At 40.6% G+C, this 24,565-nt stretch overlaps 1 protein-coding gene across 2 annotated transcripts in view; it reads left to right on the top strand.

Moving 5' to 3' along the window:
- Positions 1–24,103, top strand: part of USP22 (ubiquitin specific peptidase 22) — a 92,772-nt gene extending 68,669 nt beyond the window's left edge. For both annotated transcript variants that reach the window (XM_066197736.1, XM_066197735.1), the window contains 8 exons: positions 5,988–6,135; positions 12,094–12,199; positions 14,017–14,175; positions 16,269–16,395; positions 17,704–17,795; positions 19,215–19,277; positions 21,146–21,295; positions 23,208–24,103. In XM_066197736.1, the coding sequence (XP_066053833.1) occupies positions 5,988–6,135; positions 12,094–12,199; positions 14,017–14,175; positions 16,269–16,395; positions 17,704–17,795; positions 19,215–19,277; positions 21,146–21,295; positions 23,208–23,250 (888 nt within the window). In that variant the 3' untranslated portion in view covers positions 23,251–24,103. The remainder of the gene's footprint in view (positions 1–5,987; positions 6,136–12,093; positions 12,200–14,016; positions 14,176–16,268; positions 16,396–17,703; positions 17,796–19,214; positions 19,278–21,145; positions 21,296–23,207) is intronic.
- The last annotated feature ends 462 nt before the right edge of the window (positions 24,104–24,565 follow it).

Here is a 24,565-nt window from a genome sequence, read left to right on the forward strand (position 1 = left end):
CAGTGTGTCTTTACTGTAGCTCTGATCTGTGCTGTGTGAGACAGGCACAGGCTTTTCCTTAATAAATATTCTTTGTTAACTATCTTAATTCCACATCAGTAATGTGAGGACTGTGGGTGGACATGGGCTCCTAGTTTTAAGATGTCTTTCAAAACAAACCCAGTTCTGTGTCTTTCCCGCAGTGTTAGATCTGCTTTCTTGGTAAGAAAAATAAAACCAACCAAAAAACCAGAAGGAGCTGCAGTGTACGTGCTGTCATGGAGCATTTAAAATTGCTGGAGATATCTGTACACAGAGCAGGTTTTCTGTGGATGTGCTGTCATGGAAGTTCATTCTGACAGGGACCAACCTAAAATAGCTTTACCTTTATCTTGTAATTTTCAATTTGATTTTACTCCTGTGCCTTTTCCACCAGAGATGATTCTTTTTGCTCACTGCAGGTGAGTTAAACATGTTTAGAAGAATGTAAAGCCCCCTTAGTTGTTCCAGTACAAAGTTGTTTCCTGCTCATACTCAAGACTTTTGGGGATTTGCAACATTTCATGCTGCTTATCTATCATTAGCTGTATGTTACATTTCTTACTTTTCATTCTATTTTTCAATTGTTCCTGAATCTGTCAGGAAAGGAGGTAAAAACAAAAGGCAGGCAGACCAATAGGTAGCAGCTGTAAGATTATTGAAACCAGATGTGCAGTTAAGTAGGGAAATACTACAATGCCTAGATAAAAAAATCAGTCATGGTATAGAAATACCAGTTTCTGTACACTGTTAATACAGAAACCTATTTGCTTATTTAAAAAATAAGGAACTATTATATTCTTGATATCCTTTCATCAAATATTAATATAAAGTCATATGCTGATGAACATCACCACACTCTACTAACACATGCATTTTTTTAAAAATCCCTTGGGAAAGGGGGAATGAGTGTTACATTACAGATTGAGAGGCTGTAGGACAGATCAAGACTCTCTAGGTAATGATTTTTGTTTCCGTTTTTGTATGTGGAGCCCTGTTGATGGCTCAGGATGCCTTTTGCTCTACTGTGAGCATGGAACAAAGAACGGGCTATCCAAAATGGGGCTTAAATGCACCATTTGTGTTAGTTTCAATTATAATCAAGTTTAATTTCATACACAACTTTGAGAAGCTCAGCCTTCATTTTCAAATCAAAATTCATGCCTATACTTGCATTAGTTCTATTAATTAAATGTTCTGCAACACGAGGGTGTAAGGATGAGGGAACAACCATTTCTGTGACACCAGTCTGCAGACAGCAATAGTCCCTGTCCTTACTTCACATTAAATACTGTAGCCATGTGCTGTGGGAGGACACAAAAAGTGACTCAACCTCCTTGAAGTAAAACTGGAGCTTAATCCTCCTAAGCAAAGCTGTTGGGTCTGTAACCAACTCGGTATAATTTAACTCACAAGCAGTAAATACCTTACTGTTTTTATGGCTCTGTCAGCAGCCACTGTACAGTTCTGTTCCCAGTGAATTTTAATTTATTTGCATTCAGAATTTAAACTAAAATCTTGCATTTTTTGGAGCAGACTGGTTATGTTTCATGTCCCAGCTCTATGCAGTGGTTCCAATGAAGATTCTGTAGTTGCCTTTGCAGAGCTGAGGTCTGAGCAAACCAGGAGATCTCAGTGCTATGGTTAAGAATTCCTTTGTAATTGAATTCCCAGGGAAACTTTGATTCAGGTTCTGTCTTGTTTCTACATAGCTTTCCCACCGGGATTAACTGGTGTGGTTATCCCAAAGCATCTTACCGAGGGACAAACAATCAGGGCAAGGGTTAACTTCATCTCCCCTCCACCCTTCTTTTCTGAAGGTGTGATCTTAGGCAAATGGAATGCCAGGGGATCTGGTGAGTGCCTGAGTGGGAGCTCTCCAGGAGAAAAAGCGAGGCTGTTTTGAACATTAAATAAAACTTACTATATATAAACAAGCAAGTTTTGCCCTCTTGCCTCTTAAACAGAAGTTACCCATCCCACTTGTGTTTTGTTGAAGATCGTGTAGTTATATAGGTTGAGTGATTTCTCTGTGATAAATAGGAACCTACATAGTTCTTCCACCTTGAAGTAGGTTGGTGATGAGTAATGACTATCAAATGGTTCTCGGGACTGAAGTGGTTTTTTCCTGAAGTGGTAGCTTTTCTGGCAGACACACCAAGCATTGAGCTGTTTGTTTTAAAAATATCTGACTGCATCAATTAACACTCTCATTTGTGCTACATGAAACCTATTTCTCAATAGAATCATGATATGACTTACACTGTATAAGAAAAGGAATGAAAAAGATTTGGGAGTAACAGACAGTGGTGAAGCTGGACAGATGGAAGATAGAACACACAGAATATTCATTGAGCCTTTTGGCTGAAAGGGTTGGTGCACTCCTTTTTACCTACTGATGTTTGTGTTATAGTTTTGCATCACCAATGAAAATGTATTTCAGGATGGTCCACACCCTGAGGCTTATCCAAATCCTTTCCAGAATGACCACTCAGGAAGATAGGATTAGAAGATCTGTGTCTCATGTGCTCTGTGACTGGAATAGTAAGAATACCTGGGAGCAGAGCAGAATGCAGTGCATCCACTCAGAGATTGAAGGAACAAAACCTTCCTTCTTCCCATCATGACTCATCCTCGTGAGCCTATCACAGTGCACAGCACAAACATGGAAAGAGTTGAGAAGTGAGAACCAAGAGGGAAAAGGAGGAGATGATTTATGGCTTTGATATCTGAAGATGCTACTGTTGAAGTGACTTATGTATAAAATAAATTACAACAAAGGTACAAGAGGGGGGAAAAATGTAGTTAAGGTTCTTTACAAAGACAGAAATCTTGCATTTTGTTATGGAAAATACAGAGTTTGTGCTGATTTAGTAAAGCCTTTTCCCTAAAATAAGTGTAGAACATACAGAGTTCATGCAAGTGCGATGTATTTGAGATTGTTTGAACCACTGTTCTTTGGGAAACCTCCAGAAGTTGTTCTCCTGCATGTGTTCCATGTGCTGCCCAGTCCCTTCATCCATTGTAAATTGCCAGAAAATTTAGTCTTCACTGTGAACCAATTTCCAAGAGGAGTTTTTCACTGCTCAAATTGGACTTGAACCTGCTATAGGATTTCTGCCCATAAACTCATAATTACAAAGCTCCGAGACTGTTTAGAAGATACATGTGCAGGATAAATCAAATTTATCTGGTTATTCGCATAATTGAGAAACTTTTGTGCATGTTTTTGGCAGGAGGAGGAAAAAGAGGTACAGATGTGCACGGTGGGGTCTTGTTTTAAAACCTCACTAGTGTGTGTATATCTTTGGTAACAATAATGCAAATTACAAAGCCTGTAGTCTTCTAAATCCTCCATAGATTCTTTCTAGAATACAACAGCAAGTGTTTTAAGTAGAAAAACAAAATGACTTTTACTTGGGCTGTGTGTAAGAATGGAGGCTTTGAATCCTGGTTGGTTTGTTCCTTTCTCCCCCCTCCCTTTTTTTTTCCTGGAACAGCAATTAAGCAGTGTACTACCCAGCACTTTGAAATTGCTCATACTAATTCTCTCCAATATAAACAACTGATATTGCTGAATTGAAAACAAATTTAAACAAAAAAAAAAAGGTTTAAATTATGTTTGGAACATTGTGCCATTGAAGTGTTTTAAAGGTGACTTGCAATTACATCATTGTTTATATTTGCACACTTCAGTGAAAAGGTTGGAATAGGACTTTACATGGACTATTTTACTTTTTGTGGACTGGAACAACTCTGATAGGCTGCTCTTCCCAGCAGCAAGGAAATGACAGAGATGGGATGGATGTTTTATACATTCCAGTTAAAATATTGTTATTGAATGTGCTCATTTTCTTTTTTTTATTTAATATTTATTTGAACAGTGAAGCTTTTCCCTCACCCCACATTCTTACCAGGCAGATTTCTAGTTTTTTGTGAGATAATAGTTAATAATTTGCTAAAGCTTCATGTCAGATCCTTCTCATCCTACTGAGGCAGCAGAGAAATCTGCTGGCAGGTCTTGTGTCTGCAGTGGAGTAATTACATGGAGTGCTGGTGGTTAAAATGACCGGAGAGCTCTGGGACTAATTGTAAGGAGTGACAGAACAGGGAAGTTTTATTGCTGCAGTTCCCTGAATTATGTTGAGCAGCAGCTGCGTCAGCAGATTTCAATTACCACACTCCTGCTCCAGTCCCTCAGTGTCATCCTTGTTGGCATCAGAGCTAACTATTGATCTTTGTATTTATAGGAGCATTTTGTGGTGTTTGGCTGCAGAGGTGCAGCTCCTTGTTCGGGAAAAGCAGAGCTTGCGAGGGAGAAATTTCTGTGGGAGGAAATACACTAAAATCATGTAGAAAGCCCTACCAATATGAGGACTAGATGAAAATTGTGCTGCCTTTTGCCAACCTTGCCTGTCCCTTAAAATACAGTGTTTTCTCTTGGCAGGTTTGTAGCACAGTGCCTGTGCTTGGACTTACATAAAATGCTCAGAGACTGTGCAGGGAGAAACTCAGGGCTGGAGAAGGAAGCTCACTTTTCCAATAAGGATGAGAATTACATACTGCTGGGGGTTTAAGTCTTGTTTTTGTTCTGTGTATTTGCCACTTGCTGTCTTCTGTTTGGGAAGAATAACTGAAAAGAAACTGCCATGGATTTGATAGGATCTTGGGAAAACATAATTGTGGTGTTGCAGGCAGCATTTACTGGCAGATACCTTTGCCAAAGGTGAGGGAAAGCAAAATGACTCACAAATGTTCACTTATTAAAAATAAAACGTTACTTTGTCAAGTGAATAAAACTCTTTTGGGCCTTTTCTGACTCCTTCAGGGACACCACAAGTATCCCTGCTTTGCTTTTGGAACTGGTATTACTGTGCAGTGGTGAATAAAGGGATGAACCTCAACCCAGGGAAACACAGACCCTTAGCATGGGTGGTTTTTTTGGCATGTTTTTTGGGGGGTGAGTTGGTTGGGGTATTTTTTGTTTGTTTGGGTTTTTTCAAGTGGGACCTGGCTGGTTTTTAATTAAAAGAAGCTTCAATGGGCAGTGTCCTCCTGCCCTGTGCTGACTTCCCTCCCCAGCTGTGTCACCCCCCAGCAGCAGCGGTGTTTCACATCAGGCTCTGCTGACTGAATAATTCATCTGTGCACTCTCTAATGTGCTTCTGGCAAAATCACCTGGGGCAGTTTCAGTCACTCTGGAGCCAGCTCATCAGATTTTGACTGAAGCAGATGAAGGGGCAGATGCAGGAGCTGGTCCAGCACCAGATTCCCAGGCAGGGACACCCTGCTGGAGCAGTGATGGCAGCTGGCTTTGGGGATTGCTGACTGAATGGGGACCTTCAGCTCTGCAAACAGCTGGCTCAATAAAGTTGTTTTTAAAGCCTTTTACAGTGAAAGGCCAGTACTGGCATGAGGCTGCTGCCCTGCTTGGAAATTTTTCCATAAAATTGGACGGTGCACAGCATTTGGATGCAGAGTTGCCATGGGTCAGGGATTGGCTGACAGTCAGCTTCTAATATTCTCATCTTCAGTGTTTGTTCTGATATGGATGGGGGCATTTCATTCACATAATTTGTGAATGAAATTGCTGATCCTTTTCAAATGCAGGATTTTTTTTTTCCTTTCTTTCCTTCTCAGGCTATTTTAATAAAAGCCAGTAGTATCTGTAAGCAAATTGTGAGTGATGTTTGTGTCTGTCTACCCCACTCCCTGCACCCCCACATTTTTCAGGCTAATCCATCACAAACTGATGGAATTTCAGGGTAGAAAACTGAGCTGCTCAGTTCTGAGATCACTTCTCCAGTAGTCTGTGACAAAATCTGCCTCTCCCCTTTATTATTAAGGCCATCAGAATTAAACGGTTTAAATTGATTTGACTAATTGCGCTCATTTAACTTTTTAATAATGAAATGCTCTGAGGCTGTGTGAATTGTTAACAGTCGTGTCCTTCTCTTTGCTTTGAGCAGTTTTACTCTGGGCACCGATCTCCTCACATTCCATATAGGTTATTGCACCTGGTATGGACTCACGCACGGCATTTAGCAGGGTACGAGCAACAAGATGCACACGAGTTCCTCATTGCTGCATTAGATGTGCTACACAGACACTGCAAAGGTAAGGCTTGTCCTGAGGCTCCAGTCAACAAGGATTATTGCATCAAAAGGAGGTAGAACCATCTCTTCTTAACTCTAGTGCCAGTATAGCAAATTACTTTAAAAATGTTTCGTAGACTTAAAAATATTTCTAAATACATAAACTGTTCCCACTGTCAAAAAGTACCAAGAGTTAGAGGCAGACAAGTCTGTACATTGGTTTGAATCACCATCATGATGTTCTCTTATTTGTTGTGAGTCACTGTCTTTTCTTTTAAATTGCCATTTTAATTCTATTTATACTTGAAGTAGTTAGAACTCTTGCTCAGTGTGTCATGGGACTGATGAAAATAACAAAGGGGAGAGGTTAAGTCTTAACACTTAATACTATTATTCAGCTTAAATATAATTCTACTGTATTCCTGATACCAAATTGCTTACAGAAATGTGAATAAGAGCAATGGTGGCTATGGTATTGTTTTATTAGTCTGTATAGAACAATACGTAATTGTACAATACAATAAAAATATCCAGTGCCATGCTTTTTGATATGAAGTATCTTGGTTTTGTAATACCATATGAAATCACGTATTTTCTGTTTGTTAGCTGAATTCAAGCTGAACTGAACATTTCCCAGTCTGCCAATGTTTGCTCTAACTTTATTCACTTACTGCTGCAGCAAAATTTTTACTGTTCCTCCAAGAGAAAAGTAGTAGGGTTGATACTAACAGAACAAACAAAAAGCCCTTGGTTATCAAAAAGAAGATTTAAGCACTCAACTTTGCTCAAATGCTCTTAGGAAAAGCACTTAGGGTTTAGTTCTTTGCCTTATCAGAGGGCTATCAAGGGGAAGGCTGCTGCTGCTTCTCTGAACCATTGTGAATCTTGCCTTTATCTGCCCTGCATGGCAGCACATAGGCTTGTTCACATCCATAATTGGTGCTTCCAAAAGAATCTTCTCCAAAAAAAGTATTGCTAAGGACAGGAGTACACAGAGCAGTTCCTTTGTAGTTATTAATATCTGTCATTTGACAACCACTAACTGGATTTCAATAATCCAAATTAAACTGGTGTGGAAGTCCAGTAAGGAACAAATTCTACTCAAATATTGACTTCTCACTTCCTAACACTGAATAAATTCAGCTGCAAACAGAAGCACTCCTTTCTTCCTGTTAAATTTCTGAACCATTAATCTAACAGATCTTGAAGCTTTTTTCATCTTCTCTGACATAAGATAATGTTCATCTTTCTTCTACACATCCTCATTAATTAATGAAGTAGTATTTGTGTCTCCGAATTGTAAAGAGGAAAACTTGGAACAATAAAGGTCCCTGAGCTCTTCTCAAACTGATAAAGAATCTGAAAAGACCTCTGAGAAATGTGGTTTGACTTTAAATGAAGAATCTCTCTGACATATCTTCCTTGACATCTCTGCAGCCAGGTTTTCAAATTTCTGTTTCTGAAGAAACAGAGGGGCTTTTATTAAATCATAGTAAATAATCTATACCACATCAAGGTAATTTAAAAGAAGTGGTTGAACAGTTGTGTGGGAACCAAACATGTTAATCTAAACCAGAATTTCAAGTATAGTCATGCAAAACCACATTTGGAACGAACTAGTTTTCAGTGTAATGAGAAAGTTTTCCCACTTGTGTATCCACACAGACACACTTGCATGTGAAGTGTGCAGATGTAAAAATATTATTACTAATAGTGAGAATATGTCCTACAGCTACAATAAGCAAATAATACCTCCCCTGCCAATATTAAATATTTATTTTAATGAACGAAAGAAGCTTTTAAAGCTTCCAGTCAATAGTAACGAAGTTTTAAAATTAACACACAGTGAAATAAAATAAAGTCATGGTGAAAATTTTGCTCTAGTTTTTGGACATTATTCATGATCACAAAGGCTTCAGGCACCAAAGTAAATGAAAGTGTTCCTTATGTATAAATATCCAGTGATGTTTGTTTGGCTGTCATTAGTCCTTTGTCCCTTTTCCCTTCCATGTACTCAGCTGTCTAGGAAGTGTCTTAATGCAAGTGAAGACAAAGCTGTGAATATTTATTGTTGATCTGCCACTGCCTTAATTAAGAAAAACACATGATTTTGATGTCCATGTAAAGATAAGTTTTGTAATCCTATAACTGCCCTGAGATGATTATGTGGGCAGGCTGGCCCCGGTAATTTTGTTTTGATTTGGTTGGTGTTTTAAATGCTGGCTGAATCTATACTTTGTTTTAGTGGCATCTATGGAGTTTTGGAAGCCCAGGATATCTGTCTGATCTCCATGTAAATCCTGTGTGAGGGGTGATAGATGTGCTGGCACTGTTGGGTTGAGCTGTGGCATCTGGGCAGGGCATATTCTGCACCCTCAATAGGGCTCCTCCCTGCTGCTGAAGTAATAGAAAATATTTCTGAATAAAAGAGGTCAAGTGTGTCTTGGCTGTGCATCACTTTTTCATTTCAACAGCTAGAGGCAGGTGTTCTAACTGGAAAGTAGTATTTTGGTGGAAAAAATAGTGTAAATAATCTGTATTTCTGCCCAGGCTGTAAAGCATTTAAGTCAGCTTTTAGTCAACATGACAGATGCATCTTTACCCCCAGTGCTCTTGGATAAATTCAGGGTTCTAATTCTGCAAACTTCCACACCAGTGAGGCTGCAGTCATGCAGACACTTTTTAATTTCTCACCTTTGTCTCAGACATCTTCAAGCTTGGGGAAACTTAGACCAGAATTACTGTTCTCTTAAAAGGATCAAGACTGCAAGTCAAAAATTATTCTTCTGTCCAGTAACATCTCTGGCTGTGGGGGTTTCTCTACTTTTTAAAGGAGCAACAGCATTCAGGTGGCAGAGATGGGCACTGGTACACAAAGGTTCAAAATGCTAGATAAAAAAATAGAAGTAATTCTCTGTTTTTGTCCCAATCTTTATTCAGTAGCCTGAAAAAAGGGAGACTAGTACTTTAAAGCTGATTATTCCTCATTTATTTGGATTTCTTGAAGCATTTTGCATTCACCTTTAACAAGGGGTGCAGCAAAACAAATCTGAAGCCGGAAAAAGAATGATGTACTGAGATTTGGGAGGAAAACACTGCCCTGCCCTGTGAATTCTGGATGATATTCTTAGGAATTGATAGAGCATATGCTTGTGAAACATATCATCTGCTCTGATCCATATAAATTTGTGTGTACACTGCTTTGTCACAAATAACAAGCACTTGTTCAGAACACCAGGGACCGAAGCAAAGCAGAAATATTAACATTAATGTCTTGTTTTGATAAATACCCCTTTTAAAATCTGACAATTCTTGACTTCCCTTTTCTCTTTCAAAATACAGAAGGGAAGATTGAGGCAAACTTCTATTTTTATATCAAAAGCAATCTTAAAAAGTTGTCTATAGCTGTTTTTACTGTTGCTGTGTATTATTTACCTTTAATGGTGTATTAAATGCCTAATTTGAACACAGATTAACATGCTTGGTTATTGCACAGACACAGTAGTAACCTGTGTGGGGTTTTTTGAGAGTTGCATTTAATTTGACTCTAAACTGCTTAATTTTCAGCCATAATAATTAATGTATACATTGATATATTTTTAAGCTTACTTTTAGTCTTGTGCTGACCATTCTTAGAAGCTGCTGATTTCCCTGGACCGGATTTAAACCCCCAAAAAATCAGAAATTAAAAACTTCATTTGGGAGACAGAAATGTTGAAGGGAACCTTAACTTGAGCACAACAACCTAGCAGCTTCTAGTTCTCAGCTGCATAATATACCTCCCCTCAGCATCTGTTCCATATTGACAAGTGTGTGTAGGTGGTAATCTTACTCTTTTTTTCCCTCCTCTCCAACCAAATGTCATGGGAAATATTGTTGAGTGGGTAATACCCTTCTGTTTTGCTGGGAACAAGCTTGCAGGATATTCATTTGAGACCCTCTCATCACTGATCCTAATTGACTTGTCTAATTGAAAAGGGAGAGCTCAGTTCTCTCTGTAGGAGGAAATGACTGTCTGCTGAAGGTGTCCAGCTGGGATGGTACCTGTGGTCCAGGGAAAAGCTCTCAGCACTGATTTTCTCCTTCTGCCCCCTCAAAACAAAGCAGAGACAATATTTGAAATGGAGAGATTACAAGGATGTGGTAGTTGCATGTGGATTCTTTAAAAAGGAAAAGTGGAGTTTCAACTAAAACCCAGTTAAGTTAATTCTGTTTTGAATTTTTTTTTCTTTAATGCTTGTGAATACAAGTGAAGGTTTTTCTGTAGGTGAAGGATGCCTTGCACAGTCTCTATCCTGTATGCCCTCTTCATTAGCTTAGCATAATTGAGCCCTGTAAGAGCTCTTAAGTTCAGTAAGATTTAGCTGAAATTCCCATCAAGAAACGCCTCAGACCGGGTGTGATAACCCCCAGCTTGAACCTCGTACACTTGAAATCTAATTTTAGAGCATTTTCTTCAAGAGTCTTTTTAAGGAAACAATGTGCTTTTCTTAGCAATTCAGACAAAAGTTTCTAAAGCCTAAATCCGGCAGCTGAGGGGGAACTTTCCTGAGGCATTTAGAATCTAATTAACTCAAGTGGCCCATTGCAGCTTAGTAGGTATCACCTATGACTGCTTTTCCACGCTTAGTGTCTGGTGGAACCTTTGCCAGATTATTATATAATACTTTTCAACATAATTCTAAAGCTTCTTTGGAAAAAAAAAAGAATATAATTCTATCTGTTCCTGCTTCAAGAAAAATCCAGTCAGAGCACCTTAGACACAAGAAAATGGTCTATTGCCCTACTTTTAGAAACTTTTCTTCAGACGGTTTTTGGCATTCTTGAGCAGAAAATAATTGGTTTTGAGAAGTATTTCAGGATTTCGATCTTAGCTTTTCAGTTTCAGAAATCAAATACTTCCCAGTAAGTTAAATACACTGGGAAACCTGTCCAAACTTAGTTCTGTTGTAGCAGTTGCTGTTGAAGGAGATGGGAAAACATCTTGAGATGTATTTTGAAAGCTAATTAGCTGGTGCTGTGTAGTAATTGGTATGTGCATCTCTGATGGCAAAGCAAGCCCAGATGCATCTGTCCTACCCAAGGAAAATAAGCAGTGCACAGCCTGGGAATCCAAGGTAAAGGGTGGCATTCCTACTTCACCTGTGGGGAATGCAGGGAGAAGGTTTTGAAGCTGAGAACTCTGTGAAGAAGTGTTTGGTTATTTAATACTCTGGTTATTGGGAGAAAGTTGAATTGGCCTCATCTCAGCACTCAAGTCCTAAAAATGACACTTTACTCCTGGGACCTGCAGTGACAGTGTGTGATGCCTGAAAGATGGGAATGTGTTCACTGTGCCCCTGGGGAACTCAGAGGATTGCTGTGCCTCTGGAGAAGCTGGAGGAGGACACAGCATTACCTCCTCACTTCAGATAAGGAATTCTCATTTTCCTGCTGATGAAAACCTGCATGGAAGGTGCAGATTGATGTTGAAAGGCTGGGTTGGAGGCAACAGGCTGGGGGTAAATGGCTCTTAACAAACCTTCTCCCCTCACTCTACCCACAGAAGTTGACTGGGCTAGAAGTAAAAAGTAGCATTTGCTGAAGTTTCTTCTTTCTGTGGAGTTTTAATATTGATTTTCATGAACCACCTTGACAACTCCTTTGTCTTAGGAGCTGATCTTTATGCCAGGCAGTGCAAAGCAAACCTCTGTAAAGGGAGATACCCTGAGCAAGGGTTTGGCCAAGAGCTGCTGTGGCTTAAAGCTTCACCTCTACATTTAGTCACCTTCTGATGATCTTTTGTAATTTTCAAGGAGTTCCCATCTTGTTTCCATGTTTGACATTCTTCAATGCACAAATTTTGCAGGGTTCTGTATTATCCTTGTGAACTTGCAGTATAAGTTTGAGATAGAAAGAGTTACTGGAGACACAGTCCAAGACAAACCACTGTTCCCTCAGAGGATTTTTGACTTCTGAGCCTGTGTTTGCATTCCTGCAGGTGATGATAATGGGAAGAAGGCCAACAACCCCAACCACTGTAACTGCATCATAGACCAAATCTTCACAGGCGGACTGCAGTCGGATGTTACCTGTCAAGTCTGCCAGTAAGTCACTTCTTCCTGATCCTGGGCTCTGATTTGTGTCTGCATCTCTTCCAGTGCAGTGCACTGAACATTTCCTCTCTTGAATACCAATAAATACCAGAAAAACTCCCAAAAGATGAGAACTGTGTAGTGCTGAGGCACCAGCACAGATTTCCCGGACAAGCTTTGGCTGCCCCATCCCTGGGAGAGTTCGGTGCAAGGCTGGATGAAGCTCTGAGCAGCCTGGTGTAGTGGAAGGTGTCTCTGCCCACAGCAAGGGCTGGAATGCAATTATATTTAAGCTCTCTTCCAACCAAACCATCCTGGAATTCTATAATTCTGTTGGCCAAATGCAATCAATTACCAGTTAACTGTCACAGATTAAGACACACCTAAAAAGCTGCCTGGAAAGCACAACAGGCTTATCCACATAAACCTTTTACTAGTCTGGAAAAGGTGGTGGTTTTCCAAGATCATAAGGAGAAGACTTCCAACATCTCTTTGGATTTCAAAATGCATAATTGCAACTACATTTGAAGAAAAACTCTGATTGAGAACCACATTTTCCTTCAGTCAGGAGCCACATGCATCATCAGGAGAGGTTTCAAAGAGGCTGATGCCTAATGTCATCTCAGGTACCAGAAAAAAGGTCTTTACAAGAGATGGAAAAAGGCATTTATTGGTCTACTCTGTACTGGAATAAGTTGACTTCTCTTTGGAGATGTTTGGTGTTGCCATATTGCAGAAGTCAGAGTTCTTGTTTTTTGTTCTGCCTTGCATTCTTGCTGTCCTGCACATGGGCTGGGCTTGTTTGAATCTGCTTTTATTCTCAGTTTCCTGGAGGGATTTGCAAAGGATTTACTGTAAGGAAAACATAGGAAATTTTGTTCTTTGCCTGGTAGAGCCACAGAATCCTTATGTGGTATTGCAAAACTTGATTTGTTATGACACAATATTAACATTGATGAAACTTTGACAAAAGAAGTTTTCTTTTGAAAATTGACAACTTTTGCACAAATGAAGCAGAGGGAAAAGGCAGAATATTGAAGGCTTGATAATGAGATTGCAGAGTGAAAGATACTAGTTTTAGGGGAAGAGAGAACTCAAAAAATAAACATAACAAGGAGCTTAGGCCCCTAAAGTTCTCTTAAAAATGTGGATGCTGGAAGAAAAGATTTGAGTTAATAGCAGTTAAAATTTTGAGCAGCTTTTTCCACAGTCTGCCACTTGGCTTGTCTTCAGCTGTCCTTAGACAGCTCTGATGGAGAACATGAGCTACTACTTAGTGCAGTTATTCTTTGGCCTCTCAATTCCCAAAGGCTGTAGGAGATGATGAGAGGAACTGCAAAGCTGAATTGAGTGCATTGCTGGACAGCAAAAGTATTTTAAAAGCCTTCTTATTTTTGAGGTAGCCTCAAGCACCATCTTCCATGTCTTGAGGAGACAAGACCAGCTTCTAAACTAGTTGGATGGGAGGTAGCTGTTGTCACAGATGTTAACTGGTTTATACTGGTTAGTAGTGCCTCTGTCTCAGAGCAGCTCTGCTTTGAGTCTCAGGGCTCCAGTGAGTGGGAGAATGTCTTAAACACTCTTATTTTGCATTTAATACATCAGGTACGTTTCCCCAAACATACAGCTTTTAAGTATGCAGGGAGACGATCAATTGTGGGCAAACACTCCGGAGCAGCTCTATTTTTTGTCATCTCTGAGTGCCCTCTAGGGGTGATGGAGATCCCAAAGCCCTTAAAATCAAGTACCTGGAGTGCCCCCCAAAGCGAGAGAGGAACTGTTCCTTTGGCTTCCTTTAAAGGTGTGTGGAACCATTCTGTCTCCCACAGCGGCGTTTCCACGACGATAGACCCATTCTGGGACATCAGTTTGGATCTGCCAGGCTCCTCCACCCCGTTCTGGCCGCTGAGTCCGGGCAGCGACGGCAGCGTTGTCAATGGGGAAAGCCACGTCTCGGGCACCACCACCCTCACAGACTGCTTGCGAAGGTACGGCCTGCCACACACACACACCTGGGGCTTGGAGAAAGGCAATTTGGCTTCATCTTCTTCTCCAGGTGGCTCTCAACGCTGGGATTAAGCGATACTTTGTCACAGCTCGGTCCCCAAGCAGCATTTTTACACACATTTTTGTTGTTTGCGTGTGAGAAAGTAAGGCTCAGGGTAACAATAAGCACTCAATGCCTTTTTCCACATGATGTAAGAAGAAAACAAATTTTGCATTGGCTACTGCCAGGCAGTGTGGTTTTACATGATTAAAATCACTAATGTCTGTCTCCCTGTTCTTGATTCTAGTGGCTGAGGAGGCACATGAAAAGAATTTACATTGCGTTTAATATTTATCTAAATTCTAACAGCAAGGAGGAATCAGATTTTGCTCTAAGCACAACTGAGAGTCAGCTACTGCCAGCTTAGTTGCAGGGATGCCATTAAGGATTAAAGGAATGGAGCTTTCAAAAAGGTAATTCTGAGGCTGAGACTTAGGCATCTTGGAAAGAGGTACCTGGGGAGAAGGTTATGGCTTTGTGTACAGTTCACTTGGATCTTTCAGCAGACCTGAAAGTCATTCTCTTGTGGCAAATGCAGACATTTGCCTGAGGAAGAGGTTACCTGGAGCCTGGGGCAGAACTAATCCTCCTGAAATAAAAATTCATAGTCTCTAACATCTGATTTCTAATCTGCTTGACACCATTAAGATCAATAATTTTAAGGAAATGAGGGAATTAGTACAAATGAAAAATTGCTGATGCAGGAATATATCAAGAGGCAAAGCCTCTTTGGTGATTTTCTTCAACATAGAGATTAGTACAATCAAAGTTGATGGTAGGGAAGGAAAAGACATCTAGGTTCAAAGATAATTCCAGAAACCATGGATTTTGGAAAGAACTCTAATGGATAAAGGGGATGGGTCTATGTTTTTATCCAAAAGTTAGCAAGAAAAAAGGTGTAACTTCATAGCAGTGTGGCCATGCAGCTGAAGGTGACCTGAAGAAGAAAATACTGAGCAGGAATGTGATACAAAAATGGAAAGATAAGGGCATTCCAAACAACTATCAGTGCAAGTTTATAAGCCTTTTTAAAGACTTAAGGGAAAACAAATACAAAGAAAAAAAAAAACCAAAACCAAAAAACACCCCACAAACCGGAGGATGATTGCATATAACCCTAACCCTAAAGGAAATCTTAATTAATCAGGAAGCTGTGATGTCATTTCAGGCTGGAGGCTTCTTTGGCCATAGTCAGAATGAGGGTGAGGGACAAACTCACACCATGTTGGCGTAAAGTTCTTCATGTGCATTAATGAAAAATTTTAAACTGTATTTCAAAATATTTCATTTCAAAAATCCTAGTTACAATGCAGCCTCTGGGGAAGTGGTTGGTCTGCCCTGTGGAAATTTAAACTTGGAGGAAAGGACTGAGAAAGGAAAGTCCATGGTCCTGGCCTTTCTGTGCTGAATTTCTGGAAAAGAGGGATTTTACTTTAGTTTGTAGTGAGAACATTGAGGTAGTCCATTTTCTGTAAGCATTTCCCTGTTCCCTGATGGTCTCTTCCCATGGCTCCTTTGAGCAGTTCTGTCTGAAAATTTTGAAAGAGATTTTTCTACTTGTCAACAAAGGTTTTTTAGAAGAGTATCTGTATTTTGGAAAGAACTTTGTGTTTACAGGCCTTTCCATCTCAGAGCTTTGATCCCAGCCCTAGAGGGCTACAAGGTAGAATAGCGTGTTGCAGAAGAGTGTCTTCCATAACAATGTTTTTGGGTTTGAAAACAGAAGATCTTTCTTTGTTTTCTGTATGAAAATGAGCTGCTCTGCTGTAGGAGATGAACTAACACTGAGCCCCTTTCTCAGCCACTGATTCACTTCAGTGCAAGTTACAGCAATGATCCATGTCAGATTTGGATATCTGAGCCACAGCACTTTACATTATTATGGTTTCATTGTAGGCTTTTCCAAAATTACTGAAAACCCACTGACTCTTGTCTCTTGTGGTGCCAGTGACCCACAAATAAAAATATTTTCAGCACATGTCAAAAACCATCTGATTGTTTTGTGCATTCTTTTGCTTTTCAATATTTTTTTAGGTTTACAAGGCCAGAACATCTAGGAAGCAGTGCCAAAATCAAATGTAGTGGTTGCCATAGCTACCAAGAATCTACCAAACAACTCACTATGAAGAAGTTACCCATTGTGGCCTGTTTTCATCTCAAAGTAAGTTCACAGGGGGCCAACAGAGCAGAGGATGTGATTTCCTCTCCGAGACGATGAGCTGAATTCTTGGATATGTCTTCTGGCTTTCACTGACTAAACTTCAGGACAGTCATGCCTGCAGGTGTTCGTCCCCACCAGCTTCTTCAGCTGCATCTTGAGCATTGACCATGAGGATGTGCACATGCCAAATATGTTATAGCCTGACTGGACTGGGTAGAAGCACAATTCCTTTGTTTTAATTTGGCTGTTTCTGATCTTCCGTGAAGGTCATTGTTTCATCAGTTTGGGGCTTTTTTTTTATCTCTGTAGAGTAGTTGACAAGATAGACCTTCATGATTCTGCTCTTTAGGCAAGTCAAGGTGAATGTGCTCCACTCCTTTCCTATACTTACTTCAGTATTTGTGTTATCCCAAATGACTGAGGATCTTTTGGAAAATAAATTACTTTTCTTGAGTGATTGTGCTGTCCTGTCTATGCAAAATGCAAATTTCATTTTGTGTGTTAATGCAAGTGAGAAACACAAAAGATAACAATTACAGAAGTCTCAGCTTTTCACATCTGGATCTGTTGCTAGGGAATTGTTACAGCATCACAATTGGAAAATAATTAACTTGAAGTGTAAATAGAGCAGAATTTCTGAGAAATGGAGAGAAGCTGCCTTTAAATAGAAACTCATTCATCTCTTTCTGGTATTTGTTCCTTTTTCCATTTAATGTTCAATGAAGGGGACGAGGAGAGGATGGTGGGTATTGCAGGCCCCTTTTGGCTGGGGGACAAGGCTTTTTTTGTTAGCATATTCCATTTTTTGCCATAATTTGAATGGGTATTCCTGTGTAGGCTTGACTCCTGTCACTTGAGATGATTGGTTGGATGGATTCAGTGTGAATCTGAAGGCAAACTCTGTTATCACCAGTTCTGTGAGCCAGGGTAGGCAGCAGCCATGGGTTTGAACAGCCCTGGTGCAAATGAACACTGCTTTGGATAAAGGCTCTGTGTGCTCTCCCTGTCTAATTTATTTTTTCTTTGATGTCAGGTGGGAATAAGTTTGTATACATAGATATCAAGGTAAATAATCTAATTAATACTGTGTTAACATTGAGCCCACAAGTAATGGTTTGTTTTCCTGGTAGAAATATGTTGTTATTTACATAGACGTTCCCAGAGAGATGGTAAGAAAAAATCTGGGGCTGTCCCTGCATAGTGACTGCTAATGTGCTTTCATGTTATTGTTTCTAAGCTTAGGACATTTATAAAAGACATAAAATTTAACTTTTCTCTATAGAAAAAATCTCTTGTCTTTGCCTGCAGCGGTTTGAACACTCAGCCAAACTGAGGCGGAAGATCACTACGTATGTTTCGTTTCCACTGGAGCTGGACATGACACCTTTCATGGCTTCCAGGTGAGTTCCAAGTCCAAAACCCCCCACAGACCTGAGCAGAACTGGTTCCCAGTTCATACATGTGCAGCACAAAACAAGGAGCATACTTGAGGATGCAGGACAGTGTCTGTGTTGGTACTTCTGCCATGAGCTTCTCTGTGGAAGGTGTAGCTTGTCTTTTTAGATAAACTGTTCAGTTTCATGTGCCTGAAAAGGATTTATATTTAAACATTGTGGTGGGGTTCTTTACTTAATGTGTGTTATGTTTCTGGTTGCCTGTTAAATTTATAGACCCACATCCATCCTACCTTCAGATCCCTGCTTTGGTCCCATCCCTTCAGTGCCCACCCACCTGCCATTCTGTGCAGTTGGCCAGAATAGAGACAAACTAATCCCTAACCAGTATTCCTGAAGTTATAAAAATCCTTCCTCTTTATTCCTGTACATAGGCAAATCTGGGGGTTTTTGTTTAGTACCTTCAACTCCTGTTTAGAAAATGCTACAAGAAGCAGAGTCCAGATTAAAATAGAAACAGCAAGACTTCTCCCACCTCCCAGGTTTGTGGAAGATGTGGCATTTATATAAATGCACCTTTATGAAAGGAATTTAATCAGCTTAATTAAAAAGTATTTGTCAGATATTCATGCAAATATGCAAGAGGATATTCAGATTTAATTTATATCTGAAGCAGTGCAGAAAGCCCCAAACCATGGTATCTCTTAACAGAGAAACTCTATTTGATGCTTAAATTTTACTTAAAATTTCAAGCTTTGCCGACACTCCTCCTTTCCCAGGAAAAAAAAAGTAGATCCTTCTACTAAGAGAGAAAGGAGAGCCCTGAAGCTCTGTTAAATACTGTTATATTAAGAATATATGGTTTATTCCAATATATTCTGGAGATTTTGAGACTTCCTTGTTCCTCTGTGGTGAATTCTCCCTGGATAGAACAGGCTCTGCTGATGAAAGGCATCCAGCATAATGGAATAGAGATGGGATAATCAGCAGGCAGAACTCAGTAGTCTGAATTTCACCAGCATAATCCTATTGCTGCTGTCAAAACACAAAATGAATTTACAAGTCAGAGCTGGGATATTTGACCCATCACGAGATAAAGGATTGATGTAATTAGATAATTTCCCAGGTTTCCAGTACAAATCTTTTCTTAACCTGTTTTTAAGCTTTTTGGATAAAACATTTGACGTAAACAGATGTGTATTTGCAGCACTGAAGCCTTGACCAGGAGGAGAAATGGTGTTTGTGATGTAGCACTGCTGTGAGAGCAAATAAAGCATCTTTAGCATCCTAATCAGCCCTTTGCTGCTCAGCTGGAATAAGGACCTGGATTCAGCAAAGGGGCTGTGTGTCATGTCAGAGCAATTTCCTGGGTTTGGGAAGCCACTGCTTTAAGTGACTGGATTTTTGTGTGTGTGTGTGTTGCAGTAAAGAGAGCAGAATGAACGGGCAGTACCAGCAGCCGACGGATAGTCTAAACAATGATAATAAGTAAGTGGTACATTCCTTACTCCTATTGTGAAAGGTAGTTGCCTTCTAGAAGGAGATGGTGTTGCTTTATATCCTGCAGTGCCAGTGCATTACCATATCTGACAGCACAGTAAGTCTGAAATGTTGCAAAATAAAGCTTCACTCCCTGCAGTTCCTGCCCTTCTGTGGGGCTGTGGCAGCTGTTCCAGAGCTGAGGGTGATTCCCCCAGCAAATGGTCTGTGGGCAAAATTCAATGCTGTGGTCACAATATCTATTACAGGGGATGGGTGTTGCCTTGAAATATTCCTCTTCCGATTGCAGTGGCATAGGGAGTTCCAGAGGACCAAAGAAAGTTAATAGAACACTGACACTCAAAGTCAGGAGTAAATAATCCCAGTAATCCTGGGGTCTATTGGTCAGGTATTGATGCCAGTTGGAATAAATGATGGACTGGTGTGGGACTTGCTCAGGAATGTAAAGGGGATGTAATTGAAACCAGTATCCATTGCTGTATGGGAATAGAAATGGTCACACAAACCTTACCTCTCCAGTTAAGTAAGGTTCCAAGTTTCATTGCTGCTGTTGTGTATTTAAAATGAAGGCACTTGCTTTGCCACTAGAAGTTTCAGTAAGAAAGTGGAATCACACAAAGATGTCAAACCAAAGTAACCAAGTCTTAGTGCAGGTGTCATCCAGGCAGGTAGCAGGCAGGTGAATCATTAGATGTGGAGTGTTCAGTAGTGTTAGAAAAGGTCTGAAGTTAACACAGCTGATCACTTTTGAGGTTTGCACATGCCTTAACTTGAGAAATTGTTAAAAATTAGGCAGATTTAGGTAATGAGAGCAAAGACATCTGGATTCCTCAGGGATCTGGGTGCCAGGGAAGAGGTGAGGCAATGTCAGAAGGCTCCAGCTGGGACTGGAGGGTGTTGTCCATCCTAGTTGGATTCAAGGACTCCCCTAGAGAGGGTGGCTCTGAGTCAGTGGCTCTGTAGGCAGTCAATGAATAGGTGCCTTGTTGTGGCCCCACTGTCTCAAAAGAGGTCTGTGAATTTTAAACTTGAGTAGGACAATATCAAGTGAGATTAGAGATTATTTTACCATTATGTAGCTCTCCTTGTGTCACACACAGAGTGTGAGGGCAGCATTTTATGAAAGAGTTAAAGAGTGGAAAATGCTTGAAAAAGAGCCACTAGTGTATTTAAGACTGGAAACAAAATCTTACCGTAGAACAAAAGAGCCAAAGACTTCAGTCTTGCACTTAAAAAAAAAAAAAAAAGGGGGGGGGGGGGGGGGAAGAAAATGAGAGCAACTTGGTTATCAGTATCTTTTTTGGAACAGAGATGGGCCTGCAGGTTTTCAGGCAAATGCACAGCAGCATCTGAGAGCTGAAAGTTGAGGCTGAATATATTCAGTATTTCAAAATAAGTACAGGCTTTGCAGATTAAGGACAGGTAATCGGTTCAGCAGTTTATCATTAGAAATATCTAAGGTTACCTCCATCCCCATACCTCAAATGCATTTTTCTGGTTCACTAGAGTAAATCAGGGAAGTAGAAGGTCAGACTGGGTGATCAGTGGTCCTCTTCAGGAATGCACCAATACTGATCTGTTTTAGAAGCAAGTTTGGTAGCCAGTATTGGTAAAGCTGACAGTGGTCACCAGACTGGAGAGCTGCAGAAACAGCAAGACAGAAAAAGAAAAATGTTTCTTTTTTCCCTGGGCAAGGCCACCCTCCTCCCAGCTAGTGTTAAAGCTGATGTTTTACTGATGGATCAGATCCTTTACCATTGCTATGTGTGTTTATGAACAAAAGCTTCTGCCTGTCTGAAATGTCCATTGCTTTCCCCCTTTTGATGCTCATATTCATGATGTGTTTTGTGTCCCAGGTATTCCTTGTTTGCAGTAGTTAATCACCAGGGAACCTTGGAGAGTGGGCATTATACCAGCTTCATCCGGCAGCACAAGGACCAGTGGTTCAAGTGTGATGATGCCATTATCACCAAGGCAAGCATTAAGGATGTGCTAGACAGTGAAGGGTAAGTGGTCACCTGGGAAGGGGAAAGGAAGGCAAACTTTGACCTTTGTTGGGTTTTTCTTACTTAAAAAAAAAAACAAAAACCAAAACCTTTTAATCACAGAGGAGGATAATTTCTCTCTTGAATAGCCCTTGTAATGCTCAGTGCTTCAGCACAATTATATTTATACAGAATTGCTTTATAGACCTGGATTTGCTGAAGGGAAGGGAGGGGAAGGATGAGGGACATCAGGTGACTCTGCAATGTCTGGAACTGGTGCTCATGTCCAAAGTCCTGCTAATGGAAGGGATTCTGAAAACCAAAGTGGTGTGATCACCCAGTGAGGGAGCAGTGCTTACCTCTGTGACACAATCCAGTCTGTGCCTGCAGAACCTTTGGATTATTATGAGTGTAAAAGATTTAAAGAAAAGCCATTAAGGAAGTGCTATGACCCAGAATACCAAGCCTCCATGGGAGGCAGGTAGAGAACATGAGCTCTTTCTTAGCTCATGGCTTTAAATTAATCTCAGATTGACATTATGCCTTCTGATATTTATATTACACAAGTTTTGGGAGGACAGAGCAGTATTTTTCAAGGGAAGCACTGAATTCTGGTTCCAAGAAAAAGCAACTTAAAATATGAAGTCTTCATTTTGCATTTTCAACTATGGACTTGGTACTGCAAAGATAAGTCTTTACCATTCTTGTTTTAATTATTCATGACATTTTCAAGGATTGCTGCAGGCACAATGTTCAGGTTGTAATTTTTGTAATAGATTTTCCCATTTTTCCTTTTTTAAACTTAATTTGAAAAGTAAAAACAGAAATCCATAATACCTGAATTTTAGTGTTAAATGACTTGACAGGGAACTTCTGCTTTGAGGTCAGCAGAGAACTGAGTTTGTTGTAATTCAGTAACACCTGCCTGGTGCTCAGGTGGGGTTATGCCCATGGAGGAACCTGCCAGAGGCAAGGAGAGGATGTACAACACAACTATTGCCCATAAAGGCTGGTTTGAGCTTTGGTGCATTTCCCTGGTTCAGATAAAGGCTGACACAGTAACTCTGCATCACGTGAGGGAATCCATAGGGCTTGGATGGAATTACAACGATTGGAACATCTCAGAAGTGCTCTGAGGACTCACCAGTGGCAGTGGCAGTGTGGGAACAAGGTTGTGTGGAGATCAGTCTCCTTCTTCTGTGTGACTGCTGAGGGGCTGGGCTCTCTTCTGTACCAGTACGCACACAGCAATTAGGGACAGGAAGAATTTCATCCTTTAAAACGCCAGATTTGAGTACAGATTGACACATCGGATACTTGACTGGGACATGAGTGCTCACCCACGTGGCTGCTGCTTCATTTTGCTTCTGTTCCAGTAAATGGGAGGCAGCTTGCAGTAATTCTGGTCTGATCTCTGGTAGTGTGACTCTAAAGCAACAGTTGCATCTTAAAGCACCTTTATTTTGTGTCTCATTAGTGTTAAATGGTTGCTGCCTGTCTGGGCACCAACAGAATCCAATCTTCCAGCGTTTTCTGGTCCTGAGTAGATTTTACAAGGTTTGACTCTTTCACAGAATCATAGAATGGCCTGGCTAAGAAAAGACCTTAAATCTCATCTCACTCCAACCCCCTGCCATGGGCAGGGACACCTTTTACTATCCCAGGTTGCTCCAAACCCTGTCCCTGGCCTTGAACACTCCCAGGATGAGGCATCCATGGAGTTCCCCTTTGATATACAGCTGCTCAGTTTCCTGAATTGCTGGTAAAATTATGTCAGCTGGCTTCCCTCCTTCTCATCCCTGCTTAGTGTCCCTGGAACTGCCTCAAATTGAAAAGAAAACCAAAATTAACAGCCCTCATGTCTTCTGGTTGCATCAATGGAAACTCATCTGCTTTGGCACAGAACTGACACTGTCCCTCTGCTCTCTTCCAGATATTTGCTGTTCTATCACAAACAGTTCCTGGAGTATGAATAGCCTTATCCAGCAGCTTGTCAGATGTAAACAAGGAAGAAACAACGCAAGCCTTCTGAATCGACACACAAACCTACCTGAAATGAAAAGACCCATTACAAACCAACTCGCACTGAGCTGTAACAGGACCTACTTGACACTGACTCACAGCCTGGAGAGTGAGAAATGAACAATGTCCAACGTGTGTGCAGTCCCACAAGGACAGAAAGGGGGAAAAGAGGCTGCAGTCAGTCACTTAACAGAGGAAATATAAAATGAAAGGAATGCTCTGGGTGGGGGAAATGGGAGCAGAGGAGTCCGGGCACTGGTACATCTCCTGTGTTCCTCCAAAATGTGTGTGGGAAGGCAAAGGATTCTACCCTCATCTCCATAAAGCATCTTCTCCATTTGGTGCTTCAGCTCCAACGACCAATCATATAACAGTTAAAATTAAAAATCCAAACCCATTTTTTTATGCATATGGGTCTGAAAGCAGTAGAGTGGAGGAGGAGGGGATGAGACAACTAAAGGACTTTGCAAGTATCTTTTTATTTGTGAATTTTAGTTATTAAATAAATACAGTATGAAACTATTAGGCTCTTTTTTTTCCAACAACCTTAAAAGAAATCCTGGATTGTGGAACTGAAGCCGCAGTACTCAGACAGGTTTTCAAGCATGCCTGCTTGCACAGGTAATGTTCAATGCCATCGGACTGCTCATCCAAAAGCATCAGCACAGATTCTGTTGTTTGAGCCCTTTTTTTGTTTTGTTTTCTATAAATAGCTATTTTCTTAATTTTTTTCCTTTTATTCCCTTTTTTCACAAGAATGAAATTCATAAATGCAACCATCAGTAAAAATGAATGAATTGGCGTGTTTATACTGTAAGAGTGGTCTTGGTTCTTTTTGGCTTTGTTTTTTTCGGGTGGTTTTTTGTTTTTTTTTTTTAATCTTGTGAATAAGTTTGAATTTCTCAAAAGCGCTTGTTTTGTTGTTGCTGGTTTTGGTTTGTTGGGTTTGTTTTTTTTTTCCCCCTGCTGCCTTCCAAAGGTGGATTTATATATATCTGACACTTGAGAGAACCTCAGTCGTGAAAAATGTACCATCTGTTGGGAACGGTCGCTGCCGGGGCAGCTTTGAGCGATGGATCTGCTGCTATTGAGCCCTTCTGCAGTGCTCTAAGTAAACAACACATTTTCCTGGTATGTGCTAGGCTGGTATTGGTTCCTTGTATCCTCCCACATGGATTAACCCTTCACGTGCTCTTCTCCTCTTGCAGTGCCACAGCCTGTGTGTTGGTGTTGTCAGCTCGCAGCTCTGGGGCCTTTCCTCCCCCTCCA

This window comes from Chamaea fasciata, unplaced genomic scaffold (genome assembly GCF_029207755.1).
Source record: "Chamaea fasciata isolate MVZ Bird 193981 ecotype frontalis unplaced genomic scaffold, bChaFas1.0.hap1 SCAF_16, whole genome shotgun sequence".
Classification (NCBI taxonomy): Eukaryota; Metazoa; Chordata; class Aves; order Passeriformes; family Sylviidae; genus Chamaea; species Chamaea fasciata.